The 22,217-nt window shown below is 55.3% G+C and overlaps 1 protein-coding gene across 2 annotated transcripts; it reads right to left on the bottom strand.

The window, feature by feature from the left end:
- Positions 1 to 2,417: 2,417 nt before the first annotated feature.
- On the bottom strand, positions 2,418 to 17,590 carry NEK8 (NIMA related kinase 8). 2 transcript variants are annotated; one of them, XM_073315170.2, is made up of 15 exons: positions 17,522 to 17,590; positions 15,704 to 15,909; positions 14,369 to 14,601; positions 12,566 to 12,697; positions 12,147 to 12,355; positions 11,386 to 11,465; positions 10,616 to 10,797; positions 10,217 to 10,367; positions 9,277 to 9,353; positions 7,927 to 8,044; positions 7,429 to 7,579; positions 6,953 to 7,116; positions 6,564 to 6,722; positions 6,142 to 6,300; positions 2,419 to 3,713 (listed from the first exon to the last, which is right to left on the bottom strand). In XM_073315170.2, the coding sequence occupies exons 1-15, from the start codon at positions 17,566 to 17,568 to the stop codon at positions 3,685 to 3,687; spliced, it is 2,097 nt and encodes a 698-aa protein (XP_073171271.1). In that variant the 5' UTR covers positions 17,569 to 17,590; the 3' UTR covers positions 2,419 to 3,684. The 2 variants fall into 2 exon arrangements, with proteins under 2 accessions (XP_073171272.1, XP_073171271.1); XM_073315171.2 differs by lacking the exon at positions 6,142 to 6,300 and having other exon boundaries at positions 2,418 to 3,713.
- Between the last annotated feature and the right edge of the window lie 4,627 nt (positions 17,591 to 22,217).

Genomic DNA, 22,217 nt, shown 5'->3' with positions numbered 1-22,217 from the left:
GACAGGGCCCATCTCTCCTCTATGCGCTCCATGTCCCTCTCCTGCTGCTGGCCCCGTGGAAAGTGCTCTGGCTTTGGAAGCGAGCTGCGAGTAGGGGGCGCGCATGAAAGGGGCGTGTGCACTTCAGTGCCTGTGGATCCGGGGCTCCTTGCCCTTGGCTGGGATATGCTGCTAGAGGAATGTATTCTAGCCCCAGCTCCTCTACACATAGGACTAAGAACAAGCCCACAAGCCGCGGCATAGGATAAGCAGGAGCTTTCACTGGGGTAGCATGAGCTTGTGCGGGGAGCAATGCACAGGCTTGAGGGATGGAATGGCCTGTTAGCTCTGGCTGTTGTGCCTCAGGGAGGGAGGACATGCCTCAGCCTGTAGTTCTGAGAGCTCTAGTGTTGTTCTGGGGCCTCTTTGTTTCTTTTCCGAGCTGGGTCACAGTCCAGTATTAAATTCTTCAAATGACCTTGCTGAACTCCGGGGCATCAAAGATTAACTCCAGTGCTCAGCAAATACCAACAGTGGTTGTGAATTCCTGCTGGCTCTGGCCTTAGCTTGGGGCTGCAACACCCCAAACTCCACACACACCAAGGTGTGACATGAGTGAGAATCAATGGGGTACGGTGTCCATACGTCCCAATTTGGCCAGGACAGTCCCTTTTTTAAGCCTTGTCCTGGTCGTCCCGACTTTTTTTGACAAAACAGGGCGTTTGTCCTGTTTGCTCTTGCTGCCTGATGATCAGTTGGCAAAAGCAAACTGGACAAAGTGGGGCAGGAGAGCACCAATGCCAGCCCCACATGGGAGGGAGGGCTCAAGAAAGTGGCTCGGGCCAGATCAACCCCACGCACAGTGGGGAGAGGGGGCCTTGGGCTGGTCCTGTGCAGTGTCCCGCTTTCCCTTTGGGAAAATATGGTCACCCTACAAGGGAGATTACTGGGGTCTTCCCCTCTGGGAGCACATTGTTAATGAGCTGGCTCCTCACCTTATTACAGTCCCTAATGCCGCCATCCCCCATGGGCTCTGCTGAGAAATGGCCCTTCTGTAGGCTATAGAACAACATCTCTCATGCAGTAAAAGCCCCAGAAGAGGCTCCGGAAGTGGAGCTGGTGCCAGCAGGTTTCACCTCGGCGGGTACTTTGCCTTGGGGAGGATTGGCAGGTACTTCACCTTTGGGAGGAGCTGTTTTGCTCCAAGGGGACATAGGAAACCAGGTGGCTGGTGTCGGACTTTCCAAGGGACTGGTTTATGGTGGATTTCTACTCAACTCCATACTTTATTGGCAGGAGAGGCTGTACAAGTGCTGCCAAAGTGCAGGACAGAGACCTTCTGCTGTCAGAGGCAGACATGGCTCATCAGGGAGCTGCCCTGCCTAGGTTATGGAGTCACAACCCTCCTGTCCAGTGGCCATGCCTGGCCAGTTCTGACCCTCTGGCAAGTCTCTCCAGAGGCAAGAATAGCATCTCCCTCCAGGAAGGCTCCATTTTCCCTCAGCTCTGGGTTGGAAAGCAGACTGGCCAGGCTCTTCGGAGGGAATCTCTCACCTGCGCTTCCACGTTGGAAGTGCCCCCCTGGAATCAGAGTGGACTTGGGGGCTAACAGTCAGAGGTGCTGAGCACCCACAGCTCCAGGTCAGGTCAGTGGGAGCTGCAGGCACCCGGCTCCTCTGGCAGCCCTCTCCCTGGGCTCTACAGAACAGAGCCGGGGCAGTAGAGACATTGGCAGGAGGATGCTATTCCTGTAGGAGCTGGGGCTGCCCTACAACAAGAGGTCTTTCCTGAAACCATTCGCCCAGGAAGCCTGCAGTGGTTCTCTTAGCCCAACAAGCTGCAATCGCCTTGGTTAAGGGTTGCCCTGACTCACAATCCTGGATCTGACTGGGGTCAGAAAACACCTCCACCTAAACAAAGGCTCCTGGGAGCCTCACCGTGACCTACAGAAGGGAGAGGAAGCGCAGCCCATCCAAAGCAAAGGGTCATGAGACAGGCTCACCCGGCACAGCCAGGTACGCAGCACTGCCTTCATCACTCAGCACTGGCTTGGAACCGATCAAGATGGCCATTCCCCACAGCAAGCCCCGGATTCTACCTCCCCTAGTGAGCCACACCATTTTAAGGGCAAGAGAGATCCAATGAGCATGTGCAGTGATCTGATCTACAGCCCCTTAGCGTGAATAGAGCTTCCAACGCCAGCAGAGGTGGAGGGCACAAGGCAAATGCCAAGAAAACAGACACCTTTGAACAATCAACAGGACTTTCTGGTGGTAACAGAGTGCTGATTCTTCCCAGCTGTGCAGAAGACAGCCACCAGGGAAAGGGAGAGGAATGTCCCCAGTCAGGTCACCATGCTACTTCCAGTGCTACAGGGGACCCTGCTCCTCAGCCTCTCCAGAGCCCCAGCACCCAGCGGGGACAGGAGCCGTGATACAAGAAATGATCTTTCATCTCCAGACATAGCAGCCAGACGGCACTGGAGCCCGTCAGCCACTGCCAAGTTTTGCCTCAAATCAAACAAAGATCCACAATAAAATAACTAAGCCAGTGAACCTACCAGCGAGTGAAAGCATGGCCTTTATACACAACAACTGACTGGCAAGTGTATCATAGTAGATGTGAAAAGGAGAGCTGCTAAGATAGATCAGAGACAAGCTCTTCAGCAAATGGCCCCGAGTCGGGTGTCAGTAGAAAAGTGAACGATCCTTCTGGTTACATAGAAAGATAACTCCAGTCTCTGGTAGGAAGAGCCCCGGGGAGGTCCTCCTCCTTCCTCATGGTCAGACTGGGACTAGACCTCCAGTTACTCGCTGTGATACTGGTGATTTTCAGTAGCAGAGGTCTAGGCTGTTGGACAGTGAACTGGTCACTAGCAGGCTTTAGGAGACCTGAGAACAAACCTTAGCCGGGGCATACAGAACTAAGGGTTGAAGGACCCAAGTCAAGCTGTGATTGGAGAGTTAAAGGCAGGCACTTGGGAAGAACAGTCCAGGGCCAAGCCGCCTACACACAAGATCACTGTTCTCGCTGGTTCTGGCAGCTTGTGAAGGGCCAAGTGGGTCACGGCCCCAGAACTTTGGTAGCTTGAAAATGCAATGAACTTGGTCAACAACTGGGCCAAACATTCTTCAGGAATAAATAGACTTTAAGTAAAAGAGTTTGCACTTAGTCACCCATCATAGTGCCTGGGGCTGTAACAACAGACGTTCTGGTGCAAACACTGACAGCTCTCTCCAACACAAAGCTGCCAGCCCACGCTTTGTAACCAGATTCAGTTTTCATGGATCTGTGAAAATGAACTGAGGCCCTTCTTGCTGGTGGCAAAATCGCTTGACTGGGGCCCGCTGCATACAAGTCAGGTCATGATCACCCTTCATCCTGGATGGAGAGATGTGGCCTGTCCCAGCAGATGCTGCTCCACGGGGCAGCGGCCAGGGGAGGCTTCAAGTTCCAGCAAAGTGGCACCTGTTGATCTGAAGGGTTTGACATCTCTCATCAGTTCTGTGCATTCCATTCTCTATAGATTAGGTGTTCTCAGGCTCCTGGCAAGCACCAATGCAGCCCATGGTGTTGCCCCTGCACTACAGAGCCCCGTCCTCCAGGCCCGAGTAACACTGAGGCAGGCAGGAGAGGATATAGATCAGAAGGAAGCTGGCTATGTCCATATGGAGGTGGTGCAGTTCGCTCCTCTCAGCCCATTCCTCACTGCGGGCCCGACTCCTCCCCTGCAGCTGAAACACAAAGGGCAGAAACCAGGGATAAAAACAGGAAAAGTATCCGATAGAGCACTCCACCAGGAGGCTAAAATCAGCAGCATCCTGTGGCTACCAAGCCAATAATCAGGCTGACAGGCTTTGTGGTTCAGTAGCCCAACTTTCTTGCTGCCCCGGGAAGCCATTGTGAGGCCCTCATTAGTACACAGAGCAGAGGGCGTGGGACTGGCATCGGAACAGCCATGTGCACTGGTGCTAAAGGATTAACAGAGAGGCCCTTTGTCTTCATGTTGATTCTAAAGGGTCTTCTGGGGGGTAAAGAAACAGTGACTCCTTGAGGTCTGTGCCCCCCTTACTCCCCCCACTGAGTTAGCCCCGAAGGCAAAGAGAGACTCTCTCCAAAGGAGTTCTGTGCTGCTGGACAGGCTCCCACTTCTCATTGTTCATTCATTAGTGGTCCCTTCCTGACTGGGGTTGCTTCGGCATGGAGGTTTGCACTGCTGAGGTCTGACGAGAGTTAGTAGCAGGTTGCAGTACAGAGCTCACAGTAAAGCGGGTCGCAGATACTGGTCTAGTCCCAGGCAGTTGCAGCCAGGGAGCAGACGCCAAATGCTGGAAAGAAATTGCACTGAATGGTGACCAAGAGAGAATTACAAGTTGGGGCACTAAGAAACCACTGGGTCCTTAGCACAAAGGTGCTTTTTAGTGATGGGCCTTTCATACGGCCCTGTGTCAGGGGACTAGGGCTATACCACAAGCAGAAGGTTCAGACAGGTTTTCTCTTCTGGGAAAAGCTTTCCAACCCAACAGTTGGGTGAAAGCCCAAAGTTCGAACCAACCCATTCTGCAAGCTTTCCATGGTATCTTCACTCTGGTACCCATGGAGCAGGGCAGGGCACTGTTTGCATGTGACATTTTGGTGGCTCAATTCACAATCCTGAATGTTATGCATTTGGGTTCAACACTAAATCAGTGAAAGACTGTGAAGCGCTCAGATGTAACTGGGGGGGGGGGCAGGGCAGATAAGGACCTAGGCTGGATCGATACAGATACAAGAAAGTTTTCTGTAGCTTAATCAAGGTGCCCAGTGGAGCGTGACGGAACTAAAAGCCATGTCCCTGGGAAGGAGCTCCTCCCCGCTGGGGACAATTAGCCAGCTAGCAGGGGACAGGGAAAGGGAAAAGCCATAGTCCACACTGCAGAGGTACGAGCAGACCCTCCAATGTGCTGACCTAGGCTCTCTTCGTGTATCCTGGCACAGGAAGGGCAGGTCCAACTGTGGGTTTATTTGAACCATGTAATGATGCTGCCTTCAGACTGAGGGAAGAGAAGCCACACGCTGTTGCTATTTTTATCAAACCACAGAGAAGATCCAGGAGCCAAAATGATGCCTCAAATCTCAGTTTCTATTTAGGCAACTTCAATTGCTCTGAAAGTCGCTGGTTTGGGAAATGCTTTGGCTCCATAAACATGGCCACCAGCACGGCAGCTCCCTGCAGGCTTCCCCTGACCAGCCGTAGCAGGAGGGCATTAGGAATCCAAAGGACTCCTCCTTCCCCCGCTGCTCTTTGCTTTGCTGGGTTGGCTCAGTATCACTACAGTGGCTAAGGGGTGTAGCACACAATGAGAGATGGATTCTGTGCTTTGCCTGGGGCTGCTCTGATTTCAGTGGAATACGAAGTCACCATAGATTCCAGAAACCAGCCAGCTGGTAACGAATGGGGGGCCTTTGGCCCGGTAGGCACTGGGAAGAGCTGCAGAGTGCTCCAACCGGGGCGGGGGAGTGGGCTTTGCACCGCTCAGGAGCTGACCCATGGAGCAGTGCTAAGTGACTCCAGAGGGTGCACGCACTCCCGGCTCAGGAATAGGTCTCCCCAAAGCAGACACTGTAAACGCTTGGTACAGGATGTCCGGATTGACAGGGCTGAGCAGGGACCCATTGCAGTGGAGGCTGTCCCTGTGCTCTGCAGGGCCAGGGTTCACTGTGGAGGAGTAAGTCCAGATTGAAAATGTGTTGGATTCCCTGGTTATTAGCATTTGGCCTAAGGAAGAGCAATGGAACACCCCAGCTAGAAAGGGACCTGGGTAGCAACAGACACGGCAGCACCCCGCTTCCCCCAAAGGAAATCCCAGAGTGGCAAAATCTGGAGGGGCTTAGTCCAGAGGCAAGTCAAAGCAATGCCAAGGCAGGCAGGAGCACCCCAAAGGTCTGTGGCCCAGCAGGCACGGAATGAGCAATAGAGCATTAGTGTCCCCCAAATCACACAGTGTAATTAGCAAGGAGAGCTGCAGAGAGCAGAGGGCAGCAGGGGCTGACAGCTGGCTAAACACACTCTGCCCCCTCAGTGCTGCCGGGCATGACCCCTCTAGGGTGCCAGGCAGGGCTTCAGTTTAGGTCCCCTGAGCTTGCAGCAAGAACAGCTGTGGCGAAGAACCCTCTACTCACGTTTTACTGCCAGCAGTGTGTTCCCATGGCAGCAGGCGACAGAGGTCACCAGGTAGGGGTGGGTTTCCTCCAGCTGCACAGGCCTGGGAGTCCTGGTCTCCTCATCCTTCCTTCCCAGGCGCCCGCGGGCTCCTTTCCCCCATGTGTACACCTCTCCCTCTGGAAAGGAGACACTTGGCTGCAGATGGTTTCTCCCAGACTGACATGAGGTTTGCTGACCCTCCAGTCTCAAGCTGCAGAGCAGAGTGCCCTGCCGAGCGGAACAAGCCTGCCCCCCTTGCTCCTCTCAGAGCGGCCATAGGAAGCAGGGTGGGGCTGCAGGCTGCAGTCTGGAGCACTCACCAGCAGCACTGACTCCTTGGCTAACAGCTCAAGAAAGCCAGGAACTGCTGCAAGACAGGACACCAGGGCTTCAATCTCACCTGCTCCAATGGCCACAGTGAAGGCATCGCCACAAGCCACCATGGTGACCTTTATCCCTTGGAGTCCCACCACCAGGTAGGGCACTCGGCCGGTACGGCAGGTGCTGCTGCCAAGCTGCCCGTGCTGGTTGCTGCCAAAGGTGTAACACTGGCCAGAAGCTGTCAATGGGAAGACAGAACTGAGAAGTCAGCCAACACTCGCCTGGTCAGAAAGCAGCGAGATGTCACGGTAAGAGGCTGGTATTCCACCAGTGCAGAGCACACTGCCCCCACAGCCCAAACATTCCCAGGCCGACTCGCTGTCTGGAACCCAAACCACGGGGGGAGGGGGGGAAGGTCCTCCCCACATTGCCCCTCCCAGCACAGGTTTCCAAGGGCCACCTCCTCACCTGTGACTGCAGCCGAATGGGCTGTTCCGATATCTGCACACACCACCGGCTCTTGATTTAAAGGCCCTGACTGGACACATGTGAATGTGGGAGCCTCTTCCACCCGATCCCCCAGGGACGGCTCCTCCTCCTCCGCAATCTTATCCAGGCCCAGCTTGTTAAACCTGCATGAGGAGAGCAGTCCCGGGGCTGAGCAAACATCGTGTATTATAAATGGAACTTCTTCAGAATGCCTTGGGCCAAAGCCTTCCCGGACTAGCTGCACGGAAGCCAAGGGATGCTGAGAAATGTATCGTTATTGTGATATAGGGCACATTCTTGCTCTACACCAGAGCTGTCGGCAGCTCCAAAGAGATACCCATTACTGAGCTTCTCACGCTGCTGGAGACAGGACACTGGATTAGAGGGGCCCTGGACTGATCTGCTATGGTGACACCTCTGGTCCAGAAGGCAGGGAAACATCCCTCTTTTCTTACCTGTTGCTCCCACAAGCAAGAATCCGGTTCTTCACCGTCAGGACCATGGAGGAGTCAATACCACAAAGGACTTTCTGAGCCTCGTGTTCAGGAGGAACAGCTACTTGCTGGGGAGAATTAGCGGAGTCCAGAGTTCCCAGCCCCAGCCGACCTGGGCAAAAGAAATCGTTTAGAGAGACTTTTCGTATCAAAATACAAACCAAAGGCATTTCCCTGAGTAACAATATCTAGAGTGGTAACTGCAGGGCCTGGATGTGGGCCACTGTGTGCAAGGGGGCAGGTGCCTTAGCTGCAGACACACCCAGCAGGGAGCACTGTGTGTAGGGCGCAGGTGCCCTGGCTGTGGGGAACTGCCAGCTGCTCCAGCCACAGTCGGTCTCACACAACAGTTACCTTCCAGGAAGTACACAAAGGGACATCAGTAGGGATTGGGGAAGTAAAAGGGGAGGAAAAATGCCCCTTGATCATGCTAAGCAGTGGCAGCTAAAATCCCCTTACCATTGTCCCCTCTGCCCCAGGCAAACACTTCCCGTTCATTGGAAATGGCCAGCACATGAGACGCGCCACATGCCACCTGCACAATCTCGTAGCCCAGCAGTGCCTCCACGATCTTAGGCTGGTAGAGGAAAGAACAGCTTTAGTCAGCTCCGCCCTCTCCCCCATCAGCTCACTGACTGACTCCTTACTACAGCAGATCTGCCTACCCAGCGGGCACTGTAGAACGGCAAGGCAAGGTAACAGAGCTCCATGGATTTTCTAGTTCCTATTCCAGGTTTTACACTATATGAACAATATTTACATTTCCATAGTACCTTTTGTCCCAAGGGATCTTAAAGGTGCTTTACAAACTATGTGTATATACAGCACAAAGGAAAATGCAGCCACCTCTGGGGTAAACAACAGCTGCCAGACAACCAACTAGCACAACAGTTTGGGGAGGAGAAACATTATGCCAAAGGCAGCAGGGCAAATCTCTACCCTTGTGACAAAAGCCCACGCAAAGCAGGTAAAACTTGGTTATAATGTCTCACCTGAAAGATCCACACCCAGGGCACTGCACGGAAACTACTAGCTAACTCTCCCGTGAGGCAGATTCCCCATTTATCTTCTCACTTTGTTTTTTCCGTGCTGTGATAAGAGTCAGATCTGACACATCCCTCCCATGGGCCTCAACCTCCTCAGGGAAAAGCACCATTTGCTTAAATAGGGTTGCAGCCACCAATCTACGCTCCTCCACAGCGGCAAATGGGAGGTGTGCACAGCTCTCAAGCAGAAGCCAGAGGGTAACACCCACCGAAGCCCTGCAAGGGAGCACAGAGACAATCCAGCCCAAACCCTCATCCCTGGCTGGATTTCACATGTTATCGCCACCAGCCAGCCAGGGTGGGCTGGGAAACAGCCTGGAGAGGGAGAGGAGAGCTCCTTTCCAGCTCCAGCACTTTGTCCCAATCAGGGACGCGTGGCTCTCCTTTTAACACTGGCTCTTTTGAAAAACAAGTTTCCCAGTGAACCGCAGCAGCTGTAGGGCTGAGACCGAAACAACCAGGTGTGTGATTGCAGGCAGCGGCAGAGTCTGGGTCCCAGCCAACAGCAACCACAAGGCAGCTCTCGACAACCCTCGGCATGTTGTAACCCCACATTCAAAGACATCTTTGTGCAAGTGGGGGGAGAGAAGCAGGATGAACAGAGCTGGGGGGAGGGAAGGGAAAGGATCCGGTTCCAGAGCCCGTCAGCGTCATTTGGATGCACACAGCAGGACTGCTGCAAGTCCGCTGGGGGCCAGGGAGAAGCTGTGCCACATGACACAGTCAGTATTTATCGGTGTCCCCAATTCCTCATACTACAAACCTGTGTTACATCAGTGAAGTTTCCATGCCCCAAACAACCATTACTGCCACTGCCAAAAGTCATGATTATCCCCCTGTCTGGAAAAGCAAAATAAAGCCATATTACAGCCACCCACAATACACTGTGCATCTACACAGCCCTGGGGACAGACCACAGCATCCAAGCAGTACCAGTGTCCCTTGGGAGCCCTCACCAGCTGGCAGACACTGCCAATCCCACACTGATGCCTTGGGCTAGCTGCTAGGGGGATATGTACAGAGGGCTAGTTTTAGATGGGGCTCAGGAGTCTTGAGAGAAGCAGCCATAAACGTGCTGGGACAAGTCACCCAACAAGAACTAACACAAACAGGGGATGATGGGCAAAGCACTGAGATAACATTATTCCAGCTGTGTACGCAGGAGCTTCTAATTCAACAGTCTGGAGAGGTGTTAAACACACAGAGTCCTTCATTTACCGGCCACCCAGCCCAGGGGCAGCAGGAAGCATGGTCAGAGATAGGACAAACATACACATTTGAAGTTTGCCAGTTGCAAATCTGTCACTTATTCCCCTGATCCCCAGCAGAACTGCAAACACACTGGGCTCCCCACGGGCCATCAGAAGAACCTCACTGTGCAAACAGTGCACATTCCAGGTTGATGTCACTCAGCCAGGAAGCTCAGACCAAAAGCAGCTTGGAGGATGCTTTAAAAGCGTTTTCAGATCCTGGCTCCCCAGGTGCTGCTGAGGACACCCGGCCCTGCAGGAGGCTCACAAAGACTCATTGAAATTGGTTTCTCATTCCGGGTGGGAAGAGTTCTCTGCCATACGGACTTTGGGACTAGAGTCCTGCTGGGCATGCCCCATCAGCAACACAGCAGCTGCACCATCCCAAGATGGGGTTGGCTGCTTTGGGAACCCCCAAAACGTGCAGGGAGACAGCACTGCTCATGGCCATACCTGTCAGGCAGGTTGTGAAGAGGTCACCACAGGACACATGTTTGATAGTCACTCCGGACTGGCCTTCCAGGAAGCGGGACACAAACTGAGGCTGGAGCTGCTCTGTGGCCCCTGGGAGAGAAGGGCCTCCAGCAGCACCCATTGGGGAAGCCTAGCAAAGAGAAGCCAAAAGGTTTTGAAATGTACTTTGCTTGCAGCTGGGCTTGGGTGAAAAGAACAAGTTGGAGCAATAAGCCCACTCCGACCTCCTGCAGCCTCAGTGGTCACCAGGAGCAGCCAGGGATTTGCCTGCTGACTGTGGGGGATGTGAGGCCATGGCATGTCTGGAAGCAGGCTATACGCCTCCTTTGCTGACAGTGGCTTATTGCCCTTGGCTGCTGCCTGCTTGCCATTGCTCACCTCCCACATGATGAGCCTCCCTGATTTAGTGACGCCGGCCTTCTGGGTTCTCCCTGCAGAAACCTGCACCACTTCTGTGTTGAGCATGGGCAGGCGGAGGGGGGTGGTGATCCCGCTGCCCCAGGTGTAGATGGAAGACAGGGGAGGTGGGATTCCAGTCCTGGCTGAACCAAGTCGAACACCTAAGAGGCCAAACGAAATACCATCACCCCAGCTTGCCACCCCCCAACCCTCCCTGGCAAGCTATAATGGGCAAGGAAGCGGCTCTAGCCATACTATCCAGATGCCCAGCCACAGTGGAGGACAACACCCAGTTAGACAGAGGGGCTAAATCAGCTGGCAAGAACAGGGCCTGGAACCTCTGTCTGAGGCTCACTAGGGGCTCCAGGGAAGGCTGTTCACAGCAGCTCTCCAGGGCGATGCCAGCAGGAGGAGGGGGAAACTAGTGTTCTACTCTAGAATTTGCAGAGGGTAGATGGGCTGCTACAGCTCTAGCTATTCATCACCCAGGGACCCTCAATTCCCAGCCTGGGTGCGCTGCAGCACAGGGGAACTCAGGCGCCAGACGACAAGGGCAGGAAAGCCTCGGAAGCAGCACTGGCTAGCTCCTAAGTCCCATCAGCCTGGGGCTGGAGTACAGGTTCTCCGAGGAAGGGGATTTAGGGTGTGAAGTGCCTGAGTTTCATCTGGCAGAGGATGCCACTGCTGGTCAATACAAAGGATTCGCCTTTGAAATTAAGTTCTGCTGAATACACTGTGCCTGGCCTTACCCCTGGGTCTGGCACTGGTCACTCTTCCTCCCGCTCTGTTGTGGGTCACTGGTGGCACTGTAGCTAATGGCTTCTCAGGCCTGTCAAACCGAAATGCACAACTTCTGACTGTTCACTCAAACAGCTGGGCCAGCATCAGCACTGGGCTCAGAGAGGAGAGGGAAGCTTTATCATTAGGGCAGAGTGAACTGCTGAGCATGGCCTGGTGCAGGCAGACTCAGGACAGGAGACACAGTTCAGTTTCCTGGGGACAGTTCTTTAAGATCGGCCAGCTGGCTCTCTGACAGCACCATGTCCTGTGTGAGGTCATGCTGGCCCCAGGGTAAGGGTGACACCAAGGGCAGGGGCAAGAACTCAGTCAGTGTGTACACATTTGTATTTGCTGACCACAGCAGTATGGGTCTTCTCAACTCCAGGGATCCCAAAGCACCACACCCACCACAACAAAGAGTGAGCGAGCAAGTGCAACACCTGTCAGCAAGATCCTGAGACCGGAGGTGAACCTGTCCTCCCCGTGACAGCCCCTCAGCAATTCACCATCTCCTGAGCCCCCAGGCTGCCGAGCATGAGCCCGGGTCCTGTTAGCCTGTATGCACATACCACAAGCACAGCTGAGATCTCTAGCTGGTCAGCGTCCCTTCCCAGCTCCAACCAAGTAAAGAACTGACTCTCTCAGAGATCTCCTGGGAGCTGGAGCCTCTCCATCCCCGTCCCCTCCCATTGGTAGGCCCCAGAGAGATGATCGCAGCAGCACAACTTGCCTTCTCATTTTGACACTGCCCACATCAGTGTAAAGGTTCAGAAGTGGCCTGATGCAGATGGCCTGGGCCATGATCTCGTTCAGCTGGGGCCGCTTGGAAGGGTCCAGGTTGAGCATGCTCAGGATGAGTTGGCGCAGGTCTGGGCTGTATCGGTCTGAGATGGGAGCAAACGTCCCACTCATGATCTTTAGCACCAAGGCGGGCAGATTCTGGAGAGTATGGAAGGAACATAGACACACATGGTTAGCAGAACCCTGGCTGCTGCATGGGCAGAGAGACAGGAAACATCAGGAGCAATGCAAGGTGCTGCCCTCCCCAGAGCTGCAGGCTCTGTGGGAATGCAACAGGCACAGCCCAACGCGGACGTATTTCTGGAATTCACATCTCAGCTTTAAGAAAACCCCAGACCCCAGCCTTACTGCAGCTTCAAAGGCTCTCTTGAGACTGGCAAGCTCGTAGAGCACACAGCCCAGCGCCCAGATATCGCTCTTCTGGTTGTAGGGTTTCCCTTCGCACAGCTCTGGGGAGATGTAACACGGAGTCCCCACAACCTGAAAGAAAGAGGCACAGATGCATGATGGCACTCTCAGTCCAGAACCACGGCAAGGAGAGGTAAAGATCAACACCGGTTACAAAAATGACTTGACTACAACACAACGAAGCCAGAGTTCTAGGCGAACTGGGAGGAGCATTAGTTTCCCTGCTATTGATTACTGGCCGATGATCTTCCCAAGATAAAATTGCTAGAGGATTTACCGTTTCTGACGCTACTAGAGCATGGCTCCCTCTCCCATTCAGCACTTAGCTCCAATGTGAACTTCTAGCCAACTGCAGGGCTCAGATCGCTTAGTGATGCCAACCAGATCAGGTTAGATGGGGACAGATACCAAGGTATCACGCAGCGAAAAGATGAAAAAGAAAAGACAGGACATCCACCCAACCAGCAAGATTCAGTAACTGAAAAAGTCAGCCCCCAAGCACATGTGTCATATCAGCCCGGTCTCAGAAGAGGCTCTCTGATGCTAACTTCTCACACAGCCGCACTTTTTACCATCTCTGGTTGGCTAGGAGACTCCATCCCAACCTGGTGGACTGTGACCTAACCTTGGTTATCCAAGACTCTGTCACATCCCATCTGGACTACAGCAATGCAATGCACCTGGGCACAAAGGCAACAGGCCTTAGGAAACTCCAGCCACCGGATGCCACAGTGAGTCTCCTCAGCACCACGGGCCATCACGAGCCCAGCAGGCCTGTCCACCACCCTCTACGCTGGCTTCCTGTAGCCTACGAGTCAAGTACAAGGACTCAGGCCTTAGCTTCAAGGTGCTCAGTGGCTTGGGCCCAACATATCTAGGAGCCTGAAGCTTCAGGATGAGGACTGTGGTTAACAACTCCACCCCTCTGGAACAGCAGGACTCTTTACCCCAAGGGCAAAGATGGTCTGTGCAGGAGGAAGAACTTCCACAAGGCCAGTAACAGACTGTGGAACAAACCTCCCCAGGAACTATGGATCATCCCAACACGCCCCATCTCCTCCCACTGCAAGTGCCAGGCACCTACCTCCAACCAGCCTTCTCCAGCATAAACACACAGCCGCAGGGATATTTTTAAATAAAAAACAATCTTCAACAACAAAGCCCTACCAAAATTAACCAATCCACGCCACACACAATACTCCCCTGGGGACAAGGAGGACAGTTGTTTTCATGCACTACTGGAAGGCATTCAGACATCATGGTAACGAGAGAGATAGGAACTGACATAACTACTTTCATGACTGCAGTAAGAGAGGCTGTCAAGGGAGATTAAGGGCATGTCTGCACTGCACAAGAAGATCTGTTCTTACCTAGGGTTAAAGTAACAGTGAAGACGCACCCACCCAGCTTTTAACTCGGGTTAACAACTCAAGTTAAAGCCCATAGGGCAGCCTGGGGTTGAACTCCAGCTACCAGCCTGTGTTAAAAGCTGAGTTGCTATGTCTTCACTGCTACCCCGCTACTCTAACATCAGTGAGCTAACTGGAGTGAGACACCCACAGAGTGGAAAGATTAGCAGTAATACTGATTATTTATGGACTTGTCAAAATCTAAATCACAATAGTTGATGCAACCTAATCTCAGGCCCACTCTCCCCACATGGAGACACAGAAACAGAACAGCTGTGATGGGAAGAACTTCCCCTGGACTTCAGAAATTTGGGAACGCTCAGCAGATACGCACCGTGTAGGCTTTGCTCTTGCTGCTCAAGATTTTGGAGATGCCAAAGTCTCCAATCTTGACGATCATGCGGTGCTTGTCCAACAGAATGTTCTGAGTCTTTAAGTCCCGGTGCAGGATCTGTTTGGTGTGAACATGATGAAGGGCCAGTAGGATCTGCACAAAAAAGTGCAGGATGGTGTCTTCGTCCAACAGGGAGTTGCAACGTTTATGAATAAACTCTGCCAAGGTGCCACCTGGGATGGATGGCAAAGGGCAGAAGGGCCATCAGCAAAGGAAGTTTATCAGGGCTGGCATAGTCTTAACCAAAAGTAATGGAATTGAGTCACAGTATCTTAACTGCACAATTGCTGCTGAACGAGCCAAGCATGTCCAAAGTCATACAATGTACCAACAGAACATGCCACGCATTCTCTGAATGTTAAGAGAACAACAGCAGCACGGCACATGGGATGCAGAACCAGCAGCAGAGGGGTTAATGTTAGCACCACACTGTCAATGGCAGCACTGCCTTCAGGGCTCAGTGGGAAACAGAAATGTTAAAGCCATACATATCAGAGCACTGTGAGGCAGCAAATGTCAATGGGAGAACAAGATAAGCCTGTTCTGCCTCAAGAAATTCCCCTTGTACCCACCCGCTGTTTAAGGGGCCAGAATTCAGGTTTTGTATGAAGCAGTTTTACAAACCCTAAGGTAAGCATTTTCTTGATTTAAAATGGCAAGGCAAATCTTGTGTTTGTTTGAATTGACACTTCTCCAGGCAGCTCTGCCGCTCCAACACTGCAGCCCAAAAGGGAAGCTGACAACAAACAGAAGGGAAACTGACAGAACACCCCAGTGAAGAGCAGAAGGGAACACACAGATCAGTGATGAAAAAGAGATTTTTAAAATCCTTTCCATTGGGATAAGCACTGGCAGTGCTAATAATGCAAATGTATTTTAAAACGTTTTCAAATAATAGAATTTTCAATGTGGCCAGGTCCCTTTGAACAACAAGCTTAAGTTATCCTGTGGACCTCCAAACCATGTCCACAATAGCCTCACATAGAATATGCTTCAAGATAAGGAAATAGGAGGTGACAAAGGACAGGAGTGAGCACCTCTTCAGAGGGAAACAGCCTTGCCAAACAAAGGTCAGGCCTGTCTCAAGTACCAGAGACATTATCGGAGTCTCCTCACCTTCACAGAGCACTATGGATGCCTTGAAAACCAACCCATGGGGTTGCTGATATTTAAGTCAGGCGCTCCCTAAAGAGGCTTAGTCACCCAGATCCAGCTACACTGAGGAACCCAAGAAGCTCTGTCCCCAGCCCATGCTCCTCCTCGCCAGTGTCCCACCTGGTGCGTACTCCATAGCAATCATAAGAGCCTTGTCTTCCAGGAAGTTCTCATAATATTCAGTGATGTTGGGGTGATTCAGGAGCTTCAGCACCTGGCACTCGTTCTGTGCTGCCAGCCGCTCGTCCTTCGTCATCTGCTCCACAGGGATCTGCTTAATGATCACGAGCCTCTGGTCAGCCTTGCGCAGACACAGGTGCACTATTCTGTGATAGCACAAAGCATGGACAGTCTGCATTAGAGGGACCAGCCAGGCAAGAGATGGGATGGGAGGGAGCTCAACAAGGAAAGGGGCGACCAAGCCTAGAGCAAAATGAGTGATGTGAAGTGGAAAACAGCACCAGATGTTTGCCAAATGCACCTGTCCAAAAACGAAGAGACGCAAGCAACACAGGAGCCATTTCAGGGGGCCTGGTCCCCATTTCCACTCCTCCCCCAAACTACAAGAGGAAATAAGTGCCGTGTTTAGAGCATAAGACTCCAGGGCTCCTTCCCCAACCTTGACACTGTCCTCCTGTGTGCGCCTAGGCACCTTGCCTCAGTCTCCTCAGCAGTAAAATGGGAATAATAGTGATTCCGCACCTCTCCAAAGGCAGTGACGCTGAGTTAGCTATGCAGAATGTTCTGAAGACGCTAACTGCGAGCCCTGCTCCAGTTACCCATCCCAGTTCCTTTGGACTAAGATGCTCAGCTCTAGAAGTCTGGCCCAAGAAGCTTTATCAGTGAGAAACACAGGCCTCCCACCAGGCCTAGGACACCATAACCTGCTATCTGCCCCCAGCCTATCCCCCGTGCCCTGTTATCTGTCCCCCTGTGCTCTGCTATCTGCCCCCCCGTGCTCCGCTATCTGCCCCCAGCCCGTCCCCCGGGCCCCGCTATCTGCCCCCAGCCTGTCCCCCGGGCCCCGCTATCTGCCCCCCCAGCCTGTCCCCCGGGCCCCGCTATCTGCCCCCAGCCTGTCCCCCGGGCCCCGCTATCTGCCCCCCCAGCCTGTCCCCCTTCTCCTCTATCTGCCCCCAGCCCGTCCCCCGCTATCTGCCCCCCCGCCTGTCCCCCTTCTCCTCTATCTGCCCCCCCACTTGTCCCCCTTCTCCTCTATCTGCCCCCCAGCCTGTCCCCTGGGCCCCGCCATCTGCCCCCCAGCCTGTCCCCCGGGCCCTGCTATCTGCCCCCCCGTCTGCCCCCCTTCTCCGCTATCTGCCCCCAGCCCGTCCCCCGGACCCCGCTATCTGCCCCCCCAGCCTGTCCCCCTTCTCCTCTATCTGCCCCCAGCCCGTCCCCCGCTATCTGCCCCCCCGCCTGTCCCCCTTCTCCTCTATCTGCCCCCCAGCCTGTCCCCTGGGCCCCGCCATCTGCCCCCCCAGCCTGTCCCCCGGGCCCCGCTATCTGCCCCCCCCGCCTGTCCCCCTTCTCCGCTATCTGCCCCCAGCCCGTCCCCCGGGCCCCGCTATCTGCCCCCCGTCTGCCCCCCTTCTCCGCTATCTGCCCCCCCGTCTGCCCCCCTTCTCCGCTATCTGCCCCCCCCGCCTGCCCCCCTTCTCCGCTATCTGCCCCCCCCGCCTGCCCCCCTTCTCCGCTATCTGCCCCCAGCCCGTCCCCCGGACCCCGCTATCTGCCCCCAGCCCGTCCCCCGGACCCCGCTATCTGCCCCAAGGGCGCCCTCCTGTCTCCCGGTCCCTGATTGGCTGCTCCGCGAGGGGGGCGCTGCCGCTTCGCCCCGTACCGCGGCTCAGCCCGGGGGGTCCCGCCCCCACATGGCAGCGCTGCTGCCCCCGGGCTCGCGGGAGGGGGCAGCGCCGGGCCCGGGGGGGGTCTCACCCGAAAGCTCCTCTCCCCACCACCCGGATCCGCTCGTACTTCTCCATCGCCCCCCAGCCCCGGCCCGGCTCCCCCCGGCTCCATGGAGACACTTCCGGGCTCCACTACGGCGGCCGCGGAGGAACAGCCCGGCGCGTTCCGCGCACTGGGGCCCCCTCGCCCAGGGTCGCTGCAGGGGGCGGGGGGCAGCAGCGGAGCCAGGGCTGCTCACAACAGCGGGGTGGGGAGCCCAGGCGCCCTGGGGGCACCACGAGGGTGCTAATGGCCCCAGGCTACTGGAGATACCCAGGGAGGGCCCCCACGGCCCCCAGCGCCCAGGAGGGTGCCCCACGGCCCCCAATACCTAGGGAGGGTGCCCCACGGCCCCCAGCGCCACAGGAAAGCGCCCCATGGCTCCCAGCACCAAAGGAAGGCACCCCATGGCTCCCAGTTCCTGAGCCGGGGGGGATGGGCTCAGGCAGCGATGCCCCTGGCAGAGGTGCTGCCAACCTCAACAGTTCAAAAGTCACAAGTCAGGCCCCAAAACTCATGAGATTGGCTTTAAAATCACAAAACAGCCAACACTCCACAGTGCCGGGCTCCTGCCCTTCGCCAGCTTGTTTCCGGGCACGCCAGTCCTGGCCAGTGGGCGCTGCCAGCTCTGGGGGTTGGCTGGCGAGTCTTGCGGGTTTTGGGGTGTTGTTAGAGCCCCAGCCCCTGGAGTCGGGGGATTAGTTAGAATCTTGCCCATAGGGGTTGGGTGTTTTGTTCAAGAAAGTTTTGAGCTGTCCCGGTTGCAGAGGAGCCGGAGCATGTGCCCTGTGCCTGACCTAATGCCTCAACAAACACAAGGGGAACCCAGAGAGCCCCACTCCCAATATTTTTTCATTCTCCTGAGTTATCGGGCCTGACTCCTAGTTTGGCGGGGGCTGAGGTTAGCAGCACCACCAAGGCCCCCTGGGGGGTATGAGCCCATTGAGGACTTCAGCGATTTAATATTCCTGCGGAGGCCAGGTGAAATCCGTGAGTGGTGCAATCCCTCAGTCCAGCAAAGCTGCCATCTGCCCCAGGCCAACCCTTTTCCGGGGGGGGGGGTGCCTGACTCATCTGAGACCTCAAACAACTCGGCCCCACCCTAACCCAATCCTGAGCTCTGTCTGACACTGACAAAACGCTGAATCAGGAAGCTGAGGTTACAGGGAACTGTCTTCGTGCTGCCCTGGCACTCCTGAGCCCAGCCCACCCCACCCGCTGCACTGAGCTGCCAGTCGCCCGCAGCACTCGTTCTCCCCAGCTGCACTGCAATCGAGTTGGGACGGTGTGCGACTCCATCCAAGCTGCCATGCAGATGGAACCTGATGCCCCAGGGCATAGCCCAGTTACAGAGGCCCTGTTGTGCTGTATCCATGTCCCCCTGCTAGGTTAAGGTTGATTGAGACATGGCCTTAAACTGGAAGTGCCTCTGGCAGCTCACAGCCTCTTCTCTCTAGGAACTGACTTTAGTTGCAAAGAGCAGGGAACCAGCCAGCTATGCTCCACACCGCAGGCCCATGCATGCTCCCTCTGCTTGCTTGCAGCAGAGCTCATCGCCAGGTGCAGGGCTGCTGAGCCTGGGTACCATTGTGGGCAATGTCCTAACCTTTCCCAGCCCACCCTGGGGCTGGGCTCCCCCTCACCCTCTCTGCATCACTGAGGCCTGGTGCTGAGCTCCCCCCTCAAGCTATCTGGGTCTCGAGTCCTGGCACTGAACTTCCCACTCACTGGGGTCCTAGAATTGCCCCCCCTCCCCCCGTGGGGTCACTTTACAGCACACTAGCTGCCACCCCAACCTAGGCCCAGAAAGGCCTTTGTGCTCCATCATTGACACCCTGCCCATGACCCTGGACCTAGTGAGTGTTCAGGACACAGTAAGGCAGCCAGAGCTCCTGCTCCCAGACTGCCAGTCAGCCCCTGTGGGAGAGGCCTGGGCTGGAGCTGTCCTGCCAGTGACTTGGCCAGTGCCCCTGGATCTGTAATTTCAAGTGAATTCCTGTCTGCTTTCCCTCCAGGGCAGGGCTGCTCAGCACAGGGTGACAGCTCCAATTCTTTGGCCATCACACCCACTCACCCTTGCCCCACCTTCCTCGCTAATTAAATGGCTCTTTATTGGGCTCAGCCAGCCTCTGAATGCAGCCAGGGCTGTAAATTGCCAGGTCCCTTTAATCTCAGATAATTGCCATGTGCCTCTGGGGTGATTAGCTGCTGTCAGGGAAGGAGTGGCTGATGGCTCGGTGAGGGGGTCTTTGTTCAACAGACAAAGGCAGGCCCTGTAAACGCCAGCCTGCCGCCTTGTCCCAACAGTCTGGGCTCTACCTGCGTCTCCTCTGAGACAGACAATCCTGCCCAGACAGGGCCAGGCCCAGCGGGCAGAAAATGCCAGCTACAGATGGCACTCAAGGGATGGGGCCAGGACAGGCAAACTCCTCCTCCCTGGCCTGGGCCTGGTGCTTGGCTTGGCCCAGTAGGTAGCTGAATCCAGAACCTGTAGGGCAGCTGCACGCCATGGCTGGGCTTGCAGGAGAGGTGCTGGCCTGTCCCAGAGCAGCGCAGGGGTGGACACAATGCTGATCTAATGGCTAGTGTGAGACATTGGGACCCTGGGCTCCTGGTACTAGCCCTGACCCCTCTATGAAGTTGCTGTGTGGCCTTGGGCCAGTCACTTTGCCTCCCAATACCTGAGTGAGCCCAGCTGTAAGAGTGGGAAACCTGCGTGAGGCTGACCACATGCGTGGGTGTTTGCTGGAGGAAGGACACAGCAGCGGCTGCAGCAATGGAGCTGTAGGAGCAGTAACTATTCCTGGCAGACGCCAGGGCTCTGGCCATGTTAGAGCGAGCTACCCCACTTACCTTCCTGAGCAGGGCAGGCCTGCAGGGCCCCGGCTGGGAGGTTAGCCAGAGCGGGTGGTTTCTCAGGCCTGCTCCTGCCAATGGCACCAACAGGACAAGACTCAGGCCCCTCAGTCTGGGTGATTTGGCAGGTCCAGAAGGCAGCCCGCTGAGACAGGCAGCACAGGATAGCTCTGGCAGGCCACTGGGGCACCACGGCCTGTGAACAGCCCTTTGTCTCCCAATTCCTGGTGTTAAAGCACTTCACCTCCAACTCTGAGGGCCAGACTCTGTTACCTGGCTCTTCCTCTCCGTGCCACCGTGCATGGACGTGCCCAGCCGGCTGCTGGCAGGGCCGGCCCGGTCAAAGGAGATTCCCCTCCCACTGAGGCAGAGAGTCACGGGGCAGACAGACTGTGCGCGTTACACTCCCCTGGGCTGGCAGGGGGCAATCAGTCAGCTGGTGAGAGCTCTGCTGTGCGGACACCGTCCCATCCCAGCAGGGAACCTGCCAGAGGGGGATTAACGGGCAGCGAAGGAAAGGTGGAGTTGTGGTTAATTCATCAGGAACAGTTCATGCCTCACTCTCTAAGCCCCACGTGGGTGGCACGGCCTTGGTCCCGAGTGCTGCAGAGCCCAAGCCAGGGCCCATGAGCAGCAGCAGGAGTGGGAGAAGGCAGGTTTCTTCCCCGCACAACACACTCTGGAGCCCCAGCCTTGAGGTATGGCATCTGGGAGTCAAAAAACCCCAGGAGGTATGTGTGTGTGTGGGGGGGGGTGTCTGCTCCTGAGAGGCCACAGAGAGATAATGGATTAGCCCAGCCTGCCCCATGCACGACACAGAATGGTCCACCACACAGAATGGTTACTCCGGCTGGGAAGCCAGGACTCCCTAACCTTTCCCACCCTGAGAATCTGCTGCTTGGATCCCAGGAAGAACAGGAGGACTTGTGGCACCTTAGAGACTAACAAATTTATTTGAGCATGAGCTTTCATGAGCTGCAGCTCACTTCATGGAATGCATCCGACGAAGTGAGCTGTAGCTCACGAAAGCTTATGCTCAAATAAATTTGTTAGTCTACCTAAGACAGGATTCAGAGTAGCAGCCGTGTTAGTTTGTATTTGCAAAAAGAAAAGGAGGACTTGTGGCACCTTAGAGACTAACCAATTTATTTGAGCATAAGCTTTTGTGAGCTACAGCTCACTTCATCGGATGTCTCTAAGGTGCCACAAGTACTCCTTTTCTTTTTGCGAATACAGACTAACACAGCTGCTACTCTGAAACCTTGGATCCCAGGGATCCCCTCCCCAGCCCCACACTCACTCCAGAGGATGAAAGGAGTTAATCTATAACTGGCTGCAGAGCACTTGAGCCTTTGCAAACAGAGAGAGCAAACGGACAGACCTCCCCCAGCAGCTCAGGGGAGCAGGGGCAAATGTGGAGAGCCCTGGGCCGAGATTCAAAGCAGAGCATGAGTGCCAGGCTGATAGCAGGGCAAGAGATGCAGCAGGGCAGGGCAGAAAGGGCAGTGTTACATCCCAAAGGAGCTGGCCCCACAGCCTGGCCTGAACCCAAAGGAGCTGGCTGTGGGGCTGGGCTGGCCTGACAGGAGAGTCTGGTTCTGAGCCACGTGGGTTTGAGATAAATATTGCGCCACCCACACTCAGCATGCCAGGACCACAGCTGGGGACTAGGAGCTGTTTGCCTCCCCGTACCTGGCTGCCTCAGGCTCACACCAGCTGGCCTTAGCACCAAGGCTGGGGGGAGGGTGGGTGTTAGCAGTGCCAGAGGACGCCCCTCTCTGGGGCACTGGGAGGGCAGCTTGGGGCATTGCCTGTGTTAACACACCCA

Source organism: Lepidochelys kempii, chromosome 17, assembly GCF_965140285.1.
Source record: "Lepidochelys kempii isolate rLepKem1 chromosome 17, rLepKem1.hap1, whole genome shotgun sequence".
NCBI lineage: Eukaryota > Metazoa > Chordata > Testudines > Cheloniidae > Lepidochelys > Lepidochelys kempii.
Note: the sequence above shows the minus strand (reverse complement) of the source record. Positions and strands in the feature narration are given on the sequence as shown.